The sequence below is a fragment of the Serinus canaria genome, chromosome 2 (genome assembly GCF_022539315.1).
Source record: "Serinus canaria isolate serCan28SL12 chromosome 2, serCan2020, whole genome shotgun sequence".
Taxonomy (NCBI): Eukaryota; Metazoa; Chordata; class Aves; order Passeriformes; family Fringillidae; genus Serinus; species Serinus canaria.
In genome coordinates this window covers 28,899,464-28,921,838 of record NC_066315.1, presented here as the reverse complement: position 1 = coordinate 28,921,838, position 22,375 = coordinate 28,899,464, and the positions used below count along the sequence as shown (strand labels likewise).

General features: G+C 35.9%; 1 protein-coding gene across 2 annotated transcripts in view; it reads left to right on the top strand.

Annotated features, from left to right (window-relative positions):
• The window catches only part of AGMO (alkylglycerol monooxygenase), a 188,126-nt gene extending 166,031 nt beyond the window's left edge, over window positions 1-22,095 (top strand). For both annotated transcript variants that reach the window (XM_009086013.4, XM_018909473.2), the window contains one exon: window positions 21,632-22,095. In XM_009086013.4, coding sequence (XP_009084261.1) covers window positions 21,632-21,712 — 81 coding nt within the window. In that variant the 3' untranslated portion in view covers window positions 21,713-22,095. The remainder of the gene's footprint in view (window positions 1-21,631) is intronic.
• Window positions 22,096-22,375: the final 280 nt, after the last annotated feature.

Sequence of the window (22,375 nt, the reverse complement as noted above, 5' to 3'; positions counted from 1 at the left end):
GTACCTGGCCACAGTAAGGTTCTTCATGCCCAGGTGCAATGAAAGGCAGCCAAAACACTGCCCTCTTGCAGAAGTAACTTCTGTAATACTCTGTCAGTAATTCCATGTGATTTCTTTAGTTTCTGAAAGTTTAGCTTTATTTTTATTAAAATGACTCTTTTTTTCCCTCTCTTTTTCTGTTTCCACTTCCATTTCTGTCTCCTTAGGCTATTCTTGTGAGACACACAGCTGTACCTAGGTTATAATTTTCATACCTTAACAGATGGTGTTTTCTGCCAAAGCCTACTGTTCTGACTTTTTAAGATTTTCCTCCTTTTTTTATGTGGTTTCCACTCACCCATTGTGTATAGGGTAAGGTTTGAATCTCTCCATTTCATTACAATTCCTTGCATTGGAAATAACCCAACCACTAGCTGTAGTTATCTTCTGGACTCATACTGATCCCACTCCTGCAGAAGCAGCCCTTCTTTCCTGGTGCAGTGGTGTCATCCTGGTGTGTCAGGTAGCACCTGGTCCTTTCATGAATACACCATGACTTGGATTTTTGGGAAGACTCCAGTCTGCTCTGACTAGCAGGTATCTGCTTGAGCAGCTAGTCTTGCAACCAAAATCAGCCTGGAATATTCTGGAATATTATGTTTCTTCTGGGGACATATGGAAAAGGTTTAATTTTTTTTCTGAAAATTTTTGCTTCTTGCAAATATGTCATTTTGGAGAAAACCGCTTTTTTCTTGCTGTCACATATTATTCTCACTTTCTACCAAGTTACTGTGTTTGCATTATTTTAAAACCAGTTTTCTATCTCAAGGACTTGTCTTTACAGTCATTCAAAGTAGCATAATCTTATTGTCCTTCCCAAGTATGGTGTCTTGTGGGTACCATTTGCTCTGCATTTAATCAGTAAGGGTTTTGTTGTTTTTTTGGTTTTTTTTTTTTTTTCTAAAATGGTCCAGGTTCTTTACTGACTTGTTTTTATAATTATTTTCCACAGTTTTAGATAGTGCAACTGAACTGGAGAATTTAAATTCCTCATTTTGTTCTTGGCTTTCAAGGAGCTGTAGCCTCATTTCCTCAGCTTCTCATGTGTGGTTTCTAACTGAGCCGGTGTCAGACCTTCACGATTAAGACAACGAATTTACTCATTAGTGTGTATGCTAATGTACAAGGCAGTGTGGAGGGAAGGGGAAGTTAGGAAAGTCTATCTCCTATTTGCATTAATTACCAAACACCTGGTTAGGCTTCTACACATTTTCCAGGCTATCTCAGCACTTTCCAGGGCTTGTGGGGGACAGTGGGAGCCACGGTGGGGTCTCCCCCTGCAGCACGAGAGGCTGCTTTAAGTCCTGGAGTGTTATCTCCGAATCTCACAGGAGGAATTCAGTCAGGAACCTGACTTTGCTGAGAGGCCCTCCAGGTGGCAATGCAGACAAACTAACAGGTCAGAGAGACAGCTTGGAAATACTGAACTGAGAGGATCTAAAGTTTAGATTACCTAAGTGGTGATTTTATTTGTGTTTAACGTAAATTGTCCATCATTTAGACAGGACTGATAAGTTTACTTAAAAAACAACTGGGCACAAAACAAAAGGGAATAATTTGGTCTGTGTAATTCCATTAGCATTGTTAGTTACTAAGATTAGAAGATTGAGATATAAATGTTAACAAAACCCTCTAACACACAACATTTTAAAGACCCTAAAATTAGTCACTTTGATTTTTTACAATTGATTCTTCTCAGGAGTCATGTGTATTGGTAGTCATTTACTCCTTGAAGAAGAATAAAAAATACTTTTTATGATTTCATATTATTTATACCAATTTTACAGGGTTAAAAATATGTTTATAGTTATAACAGATGGAGACAGAACTTCTAGGTGAGTCAAAAATATTAACCATCAGGAAGTAAAAGACAGCTAATATGTTTAAAACTTGAGATTTTCAGACAATGAAATTCAGTGTGCAAATATATTGCAAATTATTTATTTATCAAAAAGCTCTAGCTGGTGATGTTTCATGTCCAAATTCATAATCTTTAACTTGCAAGAAAGCCAAGAGCAAAGTCTTAGTAAGGAAACAAAAACTCAACCCTAAATTACATGAAAGCTTTGAATAAGATTTTTCTCTGTACTTTTTGCAGAGATGTTGCAACAGCAAACAAAAATGAAAACAAGCTTCTGGTGCCAACCTACAGGAATGGATTACTTAAATTACTGTATTCTTGTGATTATGTGCAAAATTGATTAACTTTTGCAAAATGTCTCTGTCTATTCCTTAGCATACCAACCTGGTAAGATTGGTTTGTCAGGGAAAAGAACTTTGGAGGCCCTTCATCATCTCTATGAGACTTATTTGCCAGGTGCACTGATTTAATGCTACTTGTAAATTTTTTTCAGAAAGAAAGCATCTTCAGGAAGTTTATGAATGTATATCTGATTTCTTAAATAATATTTTTTTCAAACTGATCCACTATCTGTTTGAACTGCACTACTGAGTTTTGCATGAAAGGAACAAATACCTGAGTGGTGACTTTGAATTGGCCACTGAGATGGTTAATATTTGTAAACCTCCACAACACTTTTCTGATTTGGAGATGCGTTAAGTTGTTGATTTTGATTTGGTTTTTTTTTCTGCTGAATTATAAAATTTAGGATTTAGAACTGAGGTTTATTAGATGCATTTAATTTTTCTTGATACATTTTACTTGTTTATGTCAACTTCTTTGTTTGTATTTCACTCTTATTTGTAGTTCCATGCCACACTGTTATTCTATCTATGCAGAAAACCTTTAAAGGAAATGTTATTGACATATATGTTTTGTTTTCTTTTTTTCTTTATTCATTAATATGAGTGCTGCTTCAGCTAAACATTCCATAAAAAAATATACCATATAAATCTTTTGAGACAGATTACCTAGCCACACAGTTATTTACAGAAACCACACAAATGCTCAAAAGGGTAATTTATGCAAATAAAAAAGGGTAATTTATGCAAATAAAAGAAAAGACAAAATTCAATTATAATGCTGTGTAATTTAGAATATATTCCTTCTAGAAAATTCCAAGGCCCACTCTAAGCTACATTAGTCACTTAAGAAACTCGGATATGGAAAATCTAGTTCTATTTAGCAGTATGTTATAAGAAGAACAAGAACATAAACAGAAAAGTTGGTTTATGCACCCATGACTTCTAGGATCTGTAATCCCATTGTATGTGTAGTTCTTTGAGTGTCACCATGGCTTCTCTTATCTCTCTGTTGTATATAAGTGTTGCAGATTTTCTGATTTTATTACAGACTAAAGCTTAGCACAGTACCTGAGGAAATCTTCTGTTGTCTTCTGTAGGCTTTTCCATAAAAAATGTTTGTGTGTTTTCTTAGCAATGTAGGAACCAAACTTGCTTCCAAAAGTTCTTCCTGTCATGTTTCTAATATCCTAATCTCATGAAACTCCTATAAATTTGTGTTTCTTATTGTGGAATTGATATAGGTAATGGATTTCTAGTGTGTGTGTGTGTGTGTGTGTGTATAGTGTTCTCATCACTACAATAACTGAGAAGGATAACAATCCAAGTTCCAAACTGATCCATCATGTTCTCTTAGCATACAGGGGACTTGTAATGCTCATACTTGTCCTTTAATGCCCTAGTTAGAGAAAATTACCTCCTACCTGTAAGCTCCTCATTTGCAATTCATTCTCTGTCTGTCCGGGATTTTATTTTGGTTTTGTTTTTGGTCTTTTAACACAGCTGGAGTTTTTAGGCACAGTTTTCTGCTAGGCTTTCAATGGCATACCCATATAAAGTAAAGGTATAATTTTTTCCTTATATAAAGACAACATATCCCTTATAAAGCAGTTTAGTTATGTGAGTATATAAATCCTTAATAGTGTTTTCATTGGCTAAGATTCTTTCTGACCTTTTTGCCCCATAATTCATTTGGGTGTGTTACTACTATCCATGTAATCATAGATTTGGTTCAATGTGAGCTGTCCAAGACAGGAACTGGGTATTTGAGGAGTAAGAGTCTCATACAAGATACATACATGCATGTAGTTCCTGCAACACATGGAATGCCAGGCCAGGCTGAGTGACAAGATAAAGTGATTGAAGAGGGAAGAACTAAAACCAGCAGGGGGTTATTGCTTAAGACTGTTGCTGGTGCAGTTTTTGGTGCAAGAACAAGATGTCAATTGTAACAATGGAAAGAAAGTAATAAAAAAAAGAGACAACTATGAAGGGAGTCATAACCATCAGTGTTTTACAAGCATTTTCCTTAAGAGAGCGGCAAAAATGAAGTTATGAAAGTTCTACTGCTGTTCTGGGGAAGAGGCAAGTGGACTTTATATGTTTATTTGTCATGTGTCCCAAGAGCCTATTTTTTTTAACTTCTCTAAGCTTAACAGGGGTTTTATACCAACATGCAAATGTTGCTGACCTGTTGGCTTTTTGTTATCTCTTTAACATTAGAAGATATTACTGACTACTGACTAAATACAAGTAAATAATCTTCCTTGTGCTGCTCTTCATCTATGAGACAAGAGTTGATTCTTTATGAATGGTGCTTCTTCCACCATATGTTGGCCCTGGTAATGGCACATTGCAGCTCTTCTCTTTCCTCTGTATGGCAACCTAACATTTCTTGCATTCAGAGCTTTATTTGGATGAGCACTGGTAGAGTGGTTTGCCTGCTTGCTATTTCTTGAGAAATAGGAATTTAGTCTCAGTCCATAAAATCATAGAACCACTTAGGTTGGAAAAAATGTCCAGGGTCGTGGAGGCCAACTGTTAATGCAGCACTGCTAAGTCCAGCACTAAACTCCATCTGTAAACATCACATACACATACCTTTTAAATACTTCCATGGATGGTGACTCCACTGCTTTCCTGGACAGGCTGTTCCAGTGCTTGACAATCCTTTTGGGGAAGACATTTTTCCTATCCAATCTAAACCTTCTCTGGCACAACTTGAGGCCATTTCCTCTTGTCTTACTGCTTTTTTCTTGGGAGAAGAGACTGATCTCATGCCTTACTACATCCTCCTTTCAGCTGTAAAGAGCAATAAGGCTCACCCTGAGCCTCTTCTTCCTCCAGACCAAAACAATGCCAACTCCCTCAGCTGCTTCTCTTAGATCTTGGGCTCCATACCTTTCACTGGCTCTCTTGCCCTTTTCTGGACTCGTTAATGCACCTCAATGTCTTTTATGTAGAGAGGACCCTAAAACTGGGCAGAATTTAAGGTGTCCCTCAGTACACACCAGTGCTGTGTACAGAGGAACAATCACTGCCCTGGTCCTGCTGGCCTCATTGTTGCTGATACAATTCAGGATGTCATTGGTCTTCTTGGCTACCTGGACACACTGACAGTTCATGTTCAGCCAGCTGTTGAGCAACATTCCCAGGTTCTTTTCCATCGGGCAGCTTTCCAGGCACTCTGCTCTCAGCCTGTGGCGCTTCCTGGAACTGTTGTGACACCAGTGAATGCTCTGGCACTTTGCTTTCTTGAAGATTCACCTCATACAATTGGTCTCATCCCATCAATCAAGCATGTCCAGATCCTTCTGCAGAACCTTGCTGCCTTTAAACAGATCAAACACTTCCTGTGATCTGGGAGTCATCTGCAAAGAGACAGAGAGTACACTTGGTCTCCTCACCCAGATAAAGATATGGAATGAAATTGACCCTAAGACTGAAACCTGGTAACATTTGTCACTGTTTACCAGCTGGATATAACTCCACCGTTTGTTTTTTGTGACTAGTCATTCAGACAGCTGTTTTTACCACGAAAAGAGTGTGTCTGTCTAAGACATGAGCAGCCAAATTTTCCAAGAGAACTCAATATTTATGCAAAAAATGTTCCCACTCAACAAAACTCAAAGGAGAATCGGCATGGCTGGGTACAGTTAAACCTGTTTTGCCTAGTTGCCAGTATATACAATGGATTGTATTAGACTTGATGGACCAGATGAGCTCAACTGGACTCAAGAGAGGAGAGGCTGTTCTTGGAGGCTTCTCAGGTACTGCCTTCCCAAAAGTTGTCAAGTAGTCAGGTTTTTACAGGGTAGATGTCTGCAGTACAGTAGGATGTCTTCATACAAGGTTAGATGTGTGTTTAACAAAGATAAAATCGAGTATGATGTAGACACATCGAGGATTTGTAATAAGACATGATCTGCAGGAAAAGAAGAACCCATACAGAAATAGCCATGTAATTTTGATTAATAAATCTATTGCATAAGATTTTTGTGTAGCAGAGGGGATGAGATGTATTGAACAAAATTGGTTTTGTAAATCTAAACATACCTTACATAAACATAGCAAAGCTTTTCATGGAGATCAATCGTTTTCAACTGCTTTTCTTTTTTTAAATGCTTAAACACCCAAGAAAGCATACTCAAATCCAGAGTTAGTTCTTTTAGGTTGCTAAGTTCTTCCTCTCCTCATCTCAGTAATAGAATTCAGTTGTATCAATCCCACATGAGTCTCTGCATTTTGACAGAGTAATGACAGATATATGTCTTTACCATTATTTCCTAATTCCAGATATATGTGTCATACTACAAATTTTATTTCATTTTTAATGAACCACATATTCTGCACAATTCCCTGGATAAAGTTTTACACCATCAGAATGGAACTCTTATTTGATTTGGTTTTTAAATTATGTTTCAGTACAGTACTTCATAAAGAGAATATAGGGTTATGGAGATAAAATCATTAATATAGGTCTAATTGTTTTTGCATATGTCTTTTTACTCTAAAATTGTCCAGCTATATTAAAGATATATAAATAAATGCTACTTCGTTCTATCTCACATTTTCCAGACAATTATATTTCAGTATTGAGTATAAATTCACATAGGAATCAACAGACTTGGAATTCATAAAACTGACAAACCACTGGGCAAAATTACAAAAACTACAAAGAATAAATTTTTCACTTTTTGAGTATTACATGTTCTTGTTATGAATGTGTGTGGGAGAACAACTTAACAAAAAGCCCATTCAAGGCCAGATACCATCAGAAAGTGGCCTTTACCATTGTTGCAGCCTTTTGGAAGATACTAGGTCCAGCTCACCTTATGAGGATGAAGAGAACATCTAGGAGTCACTTCTCATGTTCCCATTGCTCAGTATTTTAGCATGGCTCATTGCCTGATGAGCACAGTGAAGCAAATTCATCCTGTTCCTCCTCTGTGGATTAGAACCAACCCTTTGAGAGAGTCCCACAGAAAGCTGCTAGTTACAGATAGAACAAACCTATGCATCTAAATTACCTAATTGTTTGGGTTTATTAATGAAAAATTCATGGTTGTCTCTTCAGAAACACAGTATCTGTATTTAGAATTTTTTGGTTCTTCTTCATTTTTGTCTCTGTTCCTAAATGCATCTACATAAAACTATAGACTGCAATAAGTTTTTATGAATCTATGTGTAGCTTGCTCATTTCTTTTTCTCTGGTTGGCGACAGGTAGAGATGCTTTTAAGTAACTTTTTAAACCAGTTAGCTTCTCCTTTATTAAAAAAATAAAGGAGCTGTTTTCTGATGGTGTCATGAAATCAGTAGTAAATTCCTTATATAGGCTAATCTTGTGGTATCTGACAGTATTTCCTGTAACAATCATAAGACTCAAAGCCATATTCCAAGTTGTCTGTACTAGTCTCTCCTCAGATTCCAATATCTGTCATCACTACTGATGTACCTGTGATTTTTCTATAAGATTATCTTATGGCTGAGCTATTTTACTCATTTGGACATCATTTTTTTAAGGTGTAATATTTGCTCTCATAACTGAAAAAATTGATTTCTTTCAGATTTTCAGGCCTAATGCTGTATTTTTAATATGTGTTTGTCCTCCTATAGACTTCTGTAAGATTATTGTATGAGTAAGGGTTGTAAGATTAGTTCTTATATCACATATATATATATGTGAATTTGTCAGAACTGTGTCTACACTTCTTTAATCCTGTTTCCTTTCATTGTCTTGCTCTGGTGATTACAATGATAACTCACTTGTTTTCCATATTTCTGTATTATTCATTATTTAAGTATGCAAGGCTTACACAAAAAACAGTGTGTGTGCATAGTACTGCTGAAAAAATGATATGGCTGATATGTAACTGCAAAAAGCTTCTATTCTGAGAGAGCTTGAAGGATGTAAAAAAGGAGGAAAATTTCAGTAAATATTAAAGCATTCATTATGAATGAGTTTAGGAGTAGAAAAAAATTAAAAGGGCTAGCAGAACAAAATAAAACTAGAGATAAGCATATTACCTAGATTAATTAGTCCTCGGAAGCACCTCTTTGATTCTTAATGAACAAGTGGCAATTGTTTAATTCTTACTTTTAAATAGGTAGTTAGGGATTTATTTTTATTGTTGCAAAGGGATGCTTTATTTTGGGCAGACGCCTGACTTTTTAAAGACCTCTGTCAATTATTCTGGAGAAAAAAAATGGATGACGGCTCCCTTTCTAACTGCTGGAGTATTAGTTTCTATTTTAAAAATAATGGGACAAGAAAGCAGAAAGGTCAGACACTGATGTTTTTGGAAGAGAAATACATGAGTCGCAAAGGAGTAAGACATGGTAGAATCAAACTCTAGTCCTTATTAGTGTATAATACAGGGAGCAAAATTACCATAACACCTTTCCCCGTTTGAAGAGTTTTAGGCAAGGTGTAGCTTAGACACAGTAGTTCTTTTTCTGAATTTGTGACTTTCTTAAAAGCTCAGACTTGCTGACTTCTCATGGCTTGGTCAAGTGAAACCACTTTCTTCCTCTCATTCTTTCCTAGAAGGATTCATACATCGTCCATCTTGCTGGTGGTTTCTATCTCTAAGAGGGGAGCAGAAGCCTATATGGCTAAGCTATGAGATCACCTAGAGAAGATCTAACTTCTTATCCTTATGCTTTAGAAATATTTTATCTTCCATGTTGGACTTGGCTTCACCAGCTTTAAAGCTTCTCTGGTTTGAAGGAGTGCTCAGACACTCAACAACGATACCTTTGTGGAAACTGTCAAGCCAAAGCTATTGCTCTGTACTGTCTAGAGGAGCAGCTTGTCTTTTCAAGCAAGAATATTGCAATGTACTTTGATCCCTGAGCTGATGTAGAAAAAGGTTTCTAGGTGGCAATCAAGACATAAAACACAAAAAACGTGGGTGATTGAATGTAAGTGAAAGGTCTTGAAGGACTTGATGAGCACTTGGGTGGAGAGGGATTGCTCTGAGCAAGGGTGGTCAGTGGCTGTTCAAGCAGCCTGATGTGTGAACATCATTCAGATGGAGAGACTTCATTCTTGTGGAGAGAATGCCCTTTTGATTGTCTGTTGGGAAAGTGAACACTTTTATAGAACTACTCTTTCCCAAAGCATTTTCCCAAAGAATTTGCAGACATCAGTTGCTATTCATCTGCTTACTTCCCTTGTTGATAGACAGATGTTTTTCCACTTCATAGGAAAAAAAGCTGTAACAGGAGGGGCAAGCACTGACTGCAGGTAGCAAAGAGGTGTGCAACTATGAATGAGATGGATAGAGCTGTCCTTATAACAAGCAAATAAACTGGTGAGATGTAAGCTTAACTCAGAGTGCTTCTTCTAATTAATTGAGCAATGCATAACCATTAAATCCAGGAGGTTTGCAGTCTTACATATGTGCTGTTCTGCTGTTTACTTATCAGCTATAGCTATCTGCTATACTGTTTCCATTTATTAGTTCCACTTATTTATTGTGTTTTAACTGGACTAATTAATCTCATTTAAGAAATACTTATGTAATATTTCAAAAGGTTGAACCGGAGGAGAGTGTTGAACAGTGGCAGTATAAAGGTTTCAAACCAGCTATGTAACCTGTCCAGAAGAGAAACATAGACTTTTGATCAAGTGTATCCATGAAAGGATCTTTGGACATTAATATGTATAGGCAAATAAAATGGCTGGTATGAATAGTTACTAAACAGTTACTAAACAATATCATAAGCCTCATTCTAGTGTAATTTAACTTCAATTAAATTTGTGAGGTAGCTGATGTAAACACAATTCTGCTTCAAATCAGTTTATAGTCTAACTTTGCAGAAGTGATTTCTTTGACTTCAGAGTTACACTGGGGATAACTATGGCCCTGCAATGCAAAATCAAATCCGTATTGTGACAGTCAGCCTACTGTGTGATGGAAGAAACAAATCTTTCTAGAAAATGCATGGGATATATGTATTTTATATATCCTTTTGAATGTTTATGTATGTATGTATTTATATTCGTACAGACATTCCCTTCTATGAGTGATATCTTTTCAACACTTAAAAATTCTCTGCTTTTATATCTAGCGTGATTATCCTGTTCACTAAATTTCTGCTCAAAATAGGAACACTAGCACATGCTTTCACATTTTCATCATTTGAAATCTAGAAAAAAAAAAAACAGTTTTGAACACTTTTAGTGTTTAGGCATTCAGTACCTGTGCTGCCAAGGTTTATTGAAAGCAGCTGGATGCCTGCCTCTGTCCTCCCCCTTTATTGGAACTACTGCCAGGACAGGTAGTCAGAAATGGAAAGCAGAGAAATATTTGAGCATCTGTGCTCTCTTTCTCTCTCTCAGGAAAACATCTGTGGCTTCCATAGGAAGCACTCATTTTTTTCCATCAGCAAAGACTCTGGATACCCTTGGGTCCAGTTTTGGCACAGCAAGCCAAGTAGGATGCAGTTTATGGCTTAAAACTTATGAGAGAAATCATTCAGGCAGTCCCATCCCTGGCAGAGCACTGAGAGAAATTCCCCAGGCTGCAAGCCACATGTGGGTCTCTGACCTTTTATTAGCTCACCATGGGAGAGGTTAACAATTGTTGAGACTTCAGTCCTCCCTTTGACATACAAATACAACAATACCAAATGGCCTTTCCAAGATGAGCATATTCAGGGCACAACATGCTTTTTAATGCAGGGTCCAATCTAGGGGGCGAGAAACCCCAAAACAAAAACCCAACCCAAAAACTCAGAACTAGAAAAGGATATGTTGCTATAAAACTGAAGCCTGGATTGCTATTTTTTCCAACACTCTGCCATTGTTCATATTTCTGCGATTTGTGACTTTTTAAAAGCAATATAATCATGAGACAGAAAGAAATTCTCACACCATTTTTAGCTCTTCATGTGGTCAGCGCCATGATTTATGGAACTAAGATTGCTCAATAGCTGGAACGACATAAGAAATACACACAATTATCTGATTCTTAAGGATGTCTGTTGTATTTATCCAAGAACATTTTTGTAGAGATTAAAAAAACAAAAAAAAGAATTCATAATTATTGATATGAGGGTTGTCAGAATAAAAACACAGACGGCCAAATCAATGTGTTTTTGAAATGTCCTTGTCGTCTCAGAAAATGCTGTAGTAAATGAAACTATCTTGGATTTTAGTAAAATAAGAGATTGGAAAGTAACTCTTTTTTGGTGGAACAGACTCACCAGCTTTTTGCAGCTATGAAACTACAGAGGCTAATTGTCTTGCTCTATGCTGCATAATCTATGGCAAAGTATGCAGATTGAATAGCCCAGCATTCCAGGCTTTTACCATAACTACTTGATTACTCTTTCAGTCTTAAAGGCAAATTATTTCTATTATGCAATCCTGTGGCTTTAGTGTAGAGTATGCTAAGTGTAAAATAGGAGTGAATTAGCTCATGCTTCTGCCATCAGCCTTTGCAGCTATTGTCTGAAGAGGCAATGCAAGCTGATCTCTGAATGTTGTAGTCCTGTGACTTCTCTGATGGGAAGCAGCTTCAGCCAAATTCAATGCCAGAAACTGAGCGGGGTGGGAGGTGGTGGAAAGAAACATCAGATTCTGCTTTTCATACTTTTACTGTGACAACCACATCTGAGACTGAAATTGGTGAAGTGTTGCACAAAGTTGGTTATTGCAAAAAAAATAGTTGCTAAGTCATGGTTTCTCCCTGTGCTAAGCAGACATATCTTTTTTAACCACTGTTGGCAAAGTAGATCTGAGAAAAAGCTATTCAGAGGTGGAGAGTGCTTTTGTATTCATTGTGAATAAACAGAAATACCAAACTGGCAGAGATCCTGCCAGAAAGATCAAGTACAGCTACACATAGACACATGCCTGTCTAACCATTTACAGACCAGCTTCCTTACATAGCTGATTCCAATGCAATGCCATCCTTAAACCACCCATTATCTAATGAAAATTTAGAACAGGCTTGGTTTTTGTTTCCATTACTCTAAGCACTAGCTTGTCATAATTTCTTTTTGTATTAGTCTTTTACATGTTAAAAGATTGATCTTACTTCCCTCCTGAGTATTTTTGTTTGGTTGTTTTCTCAAAAATACACAGCAGAATTGCTTCAAACTTTCCTACAGGTCCATTTTACTAAACTTTTCCATAATTCTTGTCGTCTACTTCATTACTATATCCGGCTTACCTATGCCTCCCTAAAGACTTTACCACCTTTCAGTCACTGAATCAATACATTAAATGCTTCTTTTATATAATTAATACATACAACATAATATGACATAGTAACATATATAATATATATTATATATTAGTTATATATAAATGCTTCTGTTAATATCTTTCATATTGATACTGACATCTTTTTGTATCAACATTTTAGTTTGAGTCACGTTTTGTTTGTGGACTACTCTAACTCCAATTGTTTTCTTATATACTCCTCCTTAATGATTAATGATTATTCCTCACAGGATATTTGTGTATTTGGTTTCTCACTAGTACCTCCCATCTCTACTCAATTACATGTTTTTTTCAGCATCTCCAGATTTTTAAAAAACTATTGTGAATCTCACATTTTCCAAGAAAAGAGAGATATTTAAATTTTTGGTTTGTTTTGGTTTTGTATTTTAGAAATGTTATAATATAAGTGCCTGCTTTTTCATCTAAATTCTCTTTTCTCTTTCATTCTGTGATACAATCTCTAATTCTTCCTTTCTGGGTGTTTCTTCTCCAACTCTGTTTTGCACCTTCCATACAGAAGTTTTATTTGGACCATAGTCACCTAGTTTTCCTGTTAAAAAGTCATATAGATTATTTCCATGAGGCTTTTTTTCTTTAAACGAATAAAATAATACCACTATATTGGCTTGACATAACGACTGGGAATATGCATGATTTAGCTCATTTGAATACATCTGTGGTTAATGTCAATAAACTTCGTTTATATAATTGAAAGATGATGAGTTTTTGGAATAAATGGGAGTTTCCCCAGGCACGAATAGCAAAAACCACACCACAGGAAGTCTTGAGAGCCGGGAAGAGAGACACCAACAGCCAGGACATGTAGTTTTCCATGTAAAAGAATAGACAGAGGGCTGGATCAACCTCAGTATAATTTTCTTTTTTGTGAGCTTAAAAACTTTAGAACAGTCATAGTTCATTGCCTTTGGCCTCAAAAGAGGACTGGCAAGCAGGATTGCTGCATTCCATCTTTAACGTGGACATGTGCTTTCCATGGCAAGCTTTTTCCTTTATGGTATCAATGAACATTGACCCATTTCCTTCATTCAGAAATTAGTTGATTTGGTTTGATTTTTTTAATGCTGAGAACAGCCTTCTCTGTTCTTCATTTTTCAATTAAAGGATTAATTTCTCCTTACAACATGTTGGCTTTAAGAGCAATCTTCATCTAGAGTAAATTTTAGCCTTGATCTTCCCCTGCCTGTCTTGGATACTTTTCTGATGTTTGTTCACTGTACTGGAAATCCCTTCTGCTTGTCACTCAATTGTTTTATCCCTCTCTGCACATTCTTAATCCTTTCTTTCACATTTGCCATTAGTCACAGAAGCCAGCTTTTCCCCATCACGTCTTTTCAACATCTGCAGCAAAGTTTTTCCCATCAGTGATCTAATGTCTGTGGGTTATACTTAAAGGCTGGGATTACTTTTTTAATATTTTTCCCCACATACAATGGAAAAATTTCCATTTTGGAACTCATAGCTAGTCAGCCTTCTCTCCAGAGGATATTTAGTATACCAGTGAGTGGAGATCACTTTGCAGCACCTTTGTCAGAGCCCTTTAAGCTGACAGAGCGCTCTTGGTTCTCCTCACCACCTGCCAGGGTGATTGTGCACTACAGCTACACTCTGAAATGAAGGCATCCATATAGAAACAGAGAATATTTTATGCCTGCTAATGATGGAGAGATTGGACACTGCATTGCTTCAGTATAGTATTGTATTAAACTGATATAAAAATGAAAGGATTGAAAAGATTGGAATATGTCTGTAGATGCCTCTTTGGAAAGTATTAAACAGCCAGGTACTATCTCGTCCAAGTTCTGAAATGTTATGTTTAGCAGTTTTTCTTGCATGTACAAACTACCTTTTTTTCCCTATAGCTGTAATTTTCCTGTATTTTCAAACTAGGATGAAACATAAAGCCGAGCTCCCTTCTGCATTGCTCCTTTAAATGAATTTGTCCCATCTTTTAAGTAAAACTTTCTTCAAAGCAGGATTAAGTAATATGGCATCTAAGCATTGCTTACAGCCATGACCATAGAAAAAAACCTACCCTTACTCTCATATATACATACAGCCTTTCTCACTTAGAATATTGAATTTAAAAGCATTCAATTATTTAAGCCTAAGAGAATATAAATTTGATAAAATATAAATCTGTGCAGTAATCTATCAGTTAAAGTAAAATGAGCTTTGTTTTTTCTTTATAATGAAGAATAAACTGTTCTTTACATATAAATTAAATAATATCTTGTGAAGCAAAATGCTTCTTTGCAGATGTCTGTTTAACCCTACAATTTGTGTTTGTTGTGTTTGAGCTAGAAGTGATGCAGTGGGGTGTTTGCAATTATGTTACAGCTGCTGGCAGGTGTGAAAGTAAATAAGATGTTGCATCTCAATGGATACAACTCCTGTTTAAATGTTTAAGACAATAAACTCAACAAGTTTGGCCAAACTGTGACACAACTATCTCACATATTTCATATCTGCAATGAATGACTCAATAACTGTCTCAATCTCATTTGGCCTGTTTGCCTGCAAGAGATTAAACAGGTGTGTTTACTGGTTGGCTAAGTTTTTCAGTTTGTTTTACCATCACTTTTGGTAACTTCTCGGAAAGCCCTGTTTTTAATTGTTGATTGAATGTTAATAAAATTGTTGATCTCATAATATAATTGAGAAAATTTCCATGGCTCCTGTTTCTCAAATTTTGGGCTGAATTGAGGCTGATAAAAGTAATAACATTTAAAATACAAAAAGTGACATTCAGAATTAAGGTCTTCTGAAACTTAATCTTTGAACTTGTTTTTCAGAGCTGTTTTGACAGAAATAAAACTAAAGCAATATGAAAGAAACTCTAAAATATTGTTGTGCTCTAGAATTAAAATTGTAAATTGGAAATTTTTTTCACAGGTTGTATGAAATCTTTAATCTCAAAGGATGATAGATATTCTAAACACTAAATTTCATTTTTTTGGAAATTAATTGCAAAACTATGAAACAGGCTTGGTTCAGAAGTTATTTTTAAATGTTTTTAAATTATAAAAAGGATTTTTCTCTTTAAAATTGTTTTACTTTGAGGTCAGCTTGAAATAGATAAACATTTTGGGATGATCAAGAAATTTATAGATGGTATTTGGTAACACTGTGGAGAGATTTCTCAGATGTTTCAATAAAATACTATAAGTCAAATTTTATACTGAAGAGATACAGAGCTTGTATTCATGTTAATGAGTATGATGTTGAAACTGTCTCCAGGTTGCATTAGCTCATCACAAGGTGAAGATTTAATAATTATTAACATATTTTGGATTTCCTATTCATATGACTGACAGGAAAGCTTCCCACTTCAGTAACTATTTTTGTCTTTAGGGGAATGAGGTAAAATCTTCCTAATCCTGGTGCTTAGGTTGTGAATTATTCTGTGACTCAAGAGAAAAAGTAAATCGTAGGTAACAGTTCAACAGGATACATTTATCTACACAAGCCATTTGAGAGGCAGTGGACTGGCTTCTCCTGAGTCAAGGACATGATGCCAGATAACATGCTGCTTGCACATAAGCCATTTTAGGTCTAAATATAACTGCAATAGCACAGCCTGTGTAAAAAGCCCCACGTATTTAACTGAGGAATGTGACTTACTAGCTTGTGTGCAATGCCAGGAAAGACAGAGTCAAGCTGGTGCTGTGCTGAGATTTAGCAGCTTATGTGCTTGCTAGCTCAGGCATCTCTGCAGTGCACTTGATTTCATACTGGGGATGTGTCCAGCTGTGAAAGCAACTGAGAAATAGATATTCTTTCTCCAGATCTTTCTTTGTCTTTCCTGGGTAGGTAATATAAGCCTTTTAAGGTATTTGGGCTTTTGCAGCTATGTTTTCATGCATTATCTAGCTTTAGAGTCTCAGACCATATTTTAATAAAAGAAGGAATGTTTAAAACATTTAACAGAATAAAAAGGAGGTGTATATATCTCTTCCCTATTGTTTTCTCATTATTTGTTAATAGTGAAGCATAAAACCAATGAGATATGTCATAAAAGAAGAAACCACTCTGAGCGAACTATCAATATGCTTTGAGGGTGTTGGAAATACTTGGCTAAATCCCATGCATGCCAACAGAGTCTTAATCACAGAGTTATATAGAATAGTTAGGCTAGGAAGGGACCTCTAGACATAGTCTGGTTCCACCTTCCCTGGAGTGAGCAGGGACATCAGATATATACCTTGTTTTAGGTCAGGGGCATGCTGGATCTTGGAGACCTGCTGCACCAGTAGTCTGAAGGTGTGTCATGAGCCCTTATAGAGAATTTTCAAACATCTGCTGCTTTCACAGAAATCTTGAACAAAAGCAGTGCAGTCACTATTATTGTAGCTGTCACTGTTCCCTTGTATCCACAGTTCCTTCACCAAAAAAAAGAAAAATCAGCTTCCCACTTTCTTCTGCATATATTTCCAAGTATGAGGGAGTCATCACACAGAGGAGGAACCTTCCTATTTCCTAGCTTCTCTTTCCATCCATTATTATTGCAAGTTTTTTTAAAGTGCAATCTTCTTGGTCTGTGCACTATTAGTGATTTCTGCATTTGCTACTAATGTTATGGCATTTCTCTACTAGCCTCAGACTGCTCGTCTCCAAACATTGTACTGAGAATGAAGATACATGCGTTTGTTATCCAAATCCTGACTTCCAGAAATAGTAAACATCTTCCCCTACTTATGAGACATAAATTTTTTATCTCTTCTGTGTATTACAGACCCGTAACCGTCATCTGTAGAGAAATGGGGAAAAAAATATGTTAGTGGTGAAAAATGCATCATTTGGGTACTTGTGAAATCTAGAGTAGTTTGTTCAATGCTTTTGTTATTAAATTGTAAAATTTTCAGCCTTTGTATCTGTTTATGATATCCATCTTTAGTTTGAAAGGACAGTGACAATACCCAGACACAGTCCAGGCAGAGTCTCAGACGAAGTCTAAAAATTACATCATCATTACTATTGATGGTATGAAGTTATATCTCATACCTGTGAAGAAGCCACATCCAAATTTGTTTATAAATAACATAAAAAGACACTTAATCATGTTTAGTATCAGTTAAACTACTCTAGCATCACAGTGACAATGCTCAGCATCACATTGAGAAGACTAATTGTTTATCATATTTACCAGTATCAGGTCCACTCTGTGATGTGAACAGCAAACTTAATGAAATATGTGGATGTGCTGATCTTCCTGAGCCCTCTCCAGATCTAAGAATATGTTATCCAGTACAGAGATGTTCAGAGAATTCAATATAGTAAGCCCATTCTTATGATATTGCACCCCAGAAGTTGTGAATAACAGTTGCAGATTGTCTCTGCAGCAAAACTGGAGCAAACATATCTGGGCAGAATCTGAGAAATGTCAGAGAATCATTGAATGACTTAGGTTACAAAGGATCTGAGGTGGTGTGGTTCGAGACTCTTCCCCCTCCTTTAAGCAGAACTATCTTTGGATATTTGCCTACATTTTAGACCAATGTCTAAAGCCTTCTAATTCTATCCAGATGAAATCGGCAGGAGAAAAGAAAGACATCATGTCTAGGCATCTCAGATATACAAAGACATTACCAAAGAGAAAATGGCAGAAAACAACATTAGTGTTCAGCAACAAAGCTAATCATGCAGAAGTGGGTGCCTGAATTCAGCTAATGATTTTAAAGTACTTTACAGCCTAATAAACTTCGATTGCTCCAGTGGGAATTTCCTGTGAAGAGCAGACTCAGTCCTGCAGTCAATCCATTAGTTAAGCCATCTTTGTTCTTGTGAATAATGTTATTTGCATTTCTACAATTCAGGGAGAGAATATGGGCTCTGTGGAAATAGACTGTATGAAAGGAGGCAATGTAAATATTTGTGCTCTTCCAGAAGTCTAAAGAATAGTCTATAATTAATCTGTAGTTACTTGAACAGGTAAATGTAACAAGTGTTTATATTAAAGTGGCAAAAAGTTTGCATTTAACTTGGCTAAATATAGGGTTGTGAGAAATCCTGCTTTTAGACATCTTCCATATATGAATACTGTCCACAGTAATTATTCATTTTAAGACAGTAGTGAAACTATTGTTCTTATGTCATATCGTTGGTGGGGGAGCTTTGTTCAGTGTAAAAAAGAAAATGGTATAATACTAAATTCTCTCTTTTTATTTCAAAACCAGATGAATTATGAAAACAGTATGGGAATATTTTTATCAAAGGACAAATATTAGTGGGTTTGGACAGTATAAGAAGGAATGAGTATTTCTGTGAAAATAATTTAGAAAAAGAAATAACCCAAAGCCAAACAGCCAAAAAAAAACCCTAACCCATTCGCATGTAAGACTGCTGAGTAGAAAATACAAAATATCTGCACATAGGATTCAGGAAATATGTTTTCCCAGGGGCATTAGAAAAATACTGGTCAACTATAGTTCAGTTTGTCTTCTGGAATGCTCTTTTGCTGCTTCCTGCTGCCCACACTATTGTCTGCTCAGAGTTCTGGCACGTATCGTCTCAGCTTTCCATTCCTGACATCACCTGATTGCACGATTCATTCAAGTGGGTCAAGCCTTGTAACTCCAAAATATGTAGCAGCAATCAAAAGAAACTGAACTCCAACCTACACAGCAAGTTTCTGCTTGGTAGCCCCATACAGCTGGCTCTGTTCAGGGCAGGTCAGCATTTCAGCAGTACAGACAGCCAGAATTGCTGCCATGCAAGCAAGGATGTGGCCCCTTGATTTTTTATCCTGATGTTTGGGTTTTTCTTAGCCCCTCCACCTCCCAGAACCTTGCAGCATTACTGCTTCCCGAATGCATTATTTCCATCAAGTACTGGCGGTCCTGACATTGATAGGCTGTGAGTCAATACTTTTATAGAATTTATATATTTTATAGAATTGAAGCCAAACTAGTTTTGCAGATCCAAAATGTGCAGTATGTGATTTTCCATGCTGGATATAATAACTTCAATTCGAAATACTCCCCCACAAGCATTGATTGCATGCTTTAGGAAATTCGCAGTGAAGAATTTAATTAGGAATGAAGAAACTGCATCACTTCATTTAAAAAAGAGAAATTCACCTGAGATATTTTGTTCATTTTCAGGCTATAATAGCAATAACCATCTTTAGCTGAGGACATTTCCTGGGGCTTAATGGCCCGTGGCTGTGCTTCTTCAGGTGATCATCATCATCTCCCAACAGTCATTAATCCCCTACAAATGCCCTGCACCTCAGTCATTAAATGTGCTTAAATGTGCTTCTTCTGAAAATGAAATAGTTCTATATTTAATGCATCTTCCAGGAATAGGAGTGATCCTTCTGAGGTGAAGAATGAAAGAAGTTTATTAATCTGTCAAAGAAGTACTAATTATGACAAGTGGATAAGTTCTGTTTCTGGAGATAGCATGACAATTTTTTCCCAATAAGAACATGTTATGTATAAGTCATCGTTTTATGTACATCACGATTTACACTCATCTCAATTGTATAACAGCCAGATCAAAAATACAGATAGTTATTGTAGTTGGATTTCTTCTGCAGATCATCTCAGCATAGAAAAATCTCAGCATAGAAAAATCTCACCAAACATGCAGTGTGTGACTGCACTACTGCTTAAAAAGACTTTCTTTCCCATAGCTGTGAAAATAGAGCTATACAGCTTCACAAGGTGTTTGTGATAATGCAAGAAAATAAAAAGAAGTTAAATCTTTCATGCTTAAAGTCTGAAATTCTTTAAAAAAATCTTTTGGTGAGCATAATATGACTCTTTCCTACAAATATGACAAATACAGTGCCAACAGTATCATCAGAGGTTTTAAGCACACTAGACAGCCTACCCCTGCTCAAGCAGAATTAAAGCCTTCAATGAAAATAATTGAATCTCAGAAAAATTGAATGAGAATTGGGGGATTTTAGTTGTATTTTATTTTAATTTTACTTACTCCTACATTGTGCTCTTTTCATCTTGTGCTACTAAACATGCATAGAGTACACCTAAAGTACACATTGCATGAAGCCTCTACCTGTCCCAAAAAGATTCTGAGAGGGATCCGAGCAGACACTGCCTTCGCTGAGTGAAAAAATAGTAGCTTTTAGGTATTATGATAATTTATTATTTATGTTGGACATTCTGATTCCATGTACCTCAGTGAGTGACTGTCTAGATAAAGACAGAAGTAGACCTTTGGGCCATACATTATTAAACTTTGAATGTTAAATTATGTTAATGTTAAAATTAGAGCTCTCCTAGTCAGCACCTTTAGATTGCAGATTGATCTGAAAAAAAGAATTATTACAACCTGACTCAAAAATTTCTTGTCAAAATGTTCTGTTTCTTTTAACAAGCAAAAAATGAAATTATTAAAATATATTTCAGCAAATTATTTTGTTTTACTCATGTAAAAAAATTCACTTACTTCAGTAACCAATGACAACTGCCTTAATTTTGCAATTTTCCAAGTCAGAGAAATTTTTCTATGTGAAAGAAAAGGGTTTTTTTCAGGAAATGTTAAATACAAAATATCACATCTGCCCATGTGCATACACATTTTATCTTGCTTCATTGTGGGTTCTAGACAGAACATATATGATGTAATATAGACTTTACTCTGAAATCTTTCCTATTCATCCTATTGCAGTTTTCAGCAAATAAATTTTGAAAAAAATTTATGAGATCTCTCAATAAATTCACCAAATTAAAAAAAAAAGTCACAAGCTTCTAAGGACAAAATAAAGAGTATTGCACTTTTAAGTTGTTTTCAATCTACCTTATATCTCATCCTAAACTGCAGGTTGGGGAATAAATACTTACATATTGTATTGCAATTAGAACACTTCTTTTGCTATAGATCTTGTTTAAGGTTATTCATACCTTATCATGCAACTTACAGTGTCAGCATTCTTCAGATCATTTGTCAAAACTCAACAGGAATGTCCACGATAAAGAGTAGTAGAAAAAAGAAAGCATCTTTTTCCAAAGTGAATTTCTCAGTATACCTTGAATTCTTGGGGTTTTTTTCTCAAATTCTATGTTTTCACCTGTTCATTATTAGAACAACCCCCCCCCCCCCAAAAAAAAAAACCAAACCAACCTCATATAATGTTTGTCATTCTCGTTCTGAATTCTGTGTTTTAGGTCTTGTTTTCCCTCTGTGCTGCATTCTGGGGAATCCAAATTATGAAGCGGATCACTTCATTCAAAGATAAACACCACTGAAAGAGCAGATCTAACATCACCTTAAATGTGGAAACAGCACTTCAGAATAACCTTCTAAGTTCTTTGGAATTAATCAACCATGAATCATGCTGTATTGCAATCAGTTCACTTACAATACGAGAGATTTGTGATTTTTGTATGAAGGTTTGAAAGATTCCTAAGGGAGTATATTCATTTTATTTGATTTTTTAGAGAAATATTTAACTTCTTCCCAATCTAAATAAAATGTTCATTCACAGCATAGATTTTTACATTCATAGTTTTACAAATTCTTCAAAACCATGTAAAACTAATTTAATTTTTGCAGTGATTTTGTTAGTAATAATATGTGAAAAATATTTTTCACAAGAGGAATAATTAAAATCATATCTGATGTAACCTGGTATAGAGTGATTGACTGTCTTCTTATTGAGGCTAAACATAAACATATGTGAATGTCATTTTTTCTGTAATGATTGAATTACACTAGAATCTCCATGTCATGCCCAATTCAGTGTTCATAACATACGGCTACATGAAGATGAGTAGTTGAGGCAAGAAAATGATTAAAAACAGCATGGTAAAATAACTTGACCTAGTATGAGTTGAAACATCTTCCAAAAAAATTGGCTGATGCATGCATTGTATAATGCAGACATGCAGCTTAGGCTGAGTTATTTACAG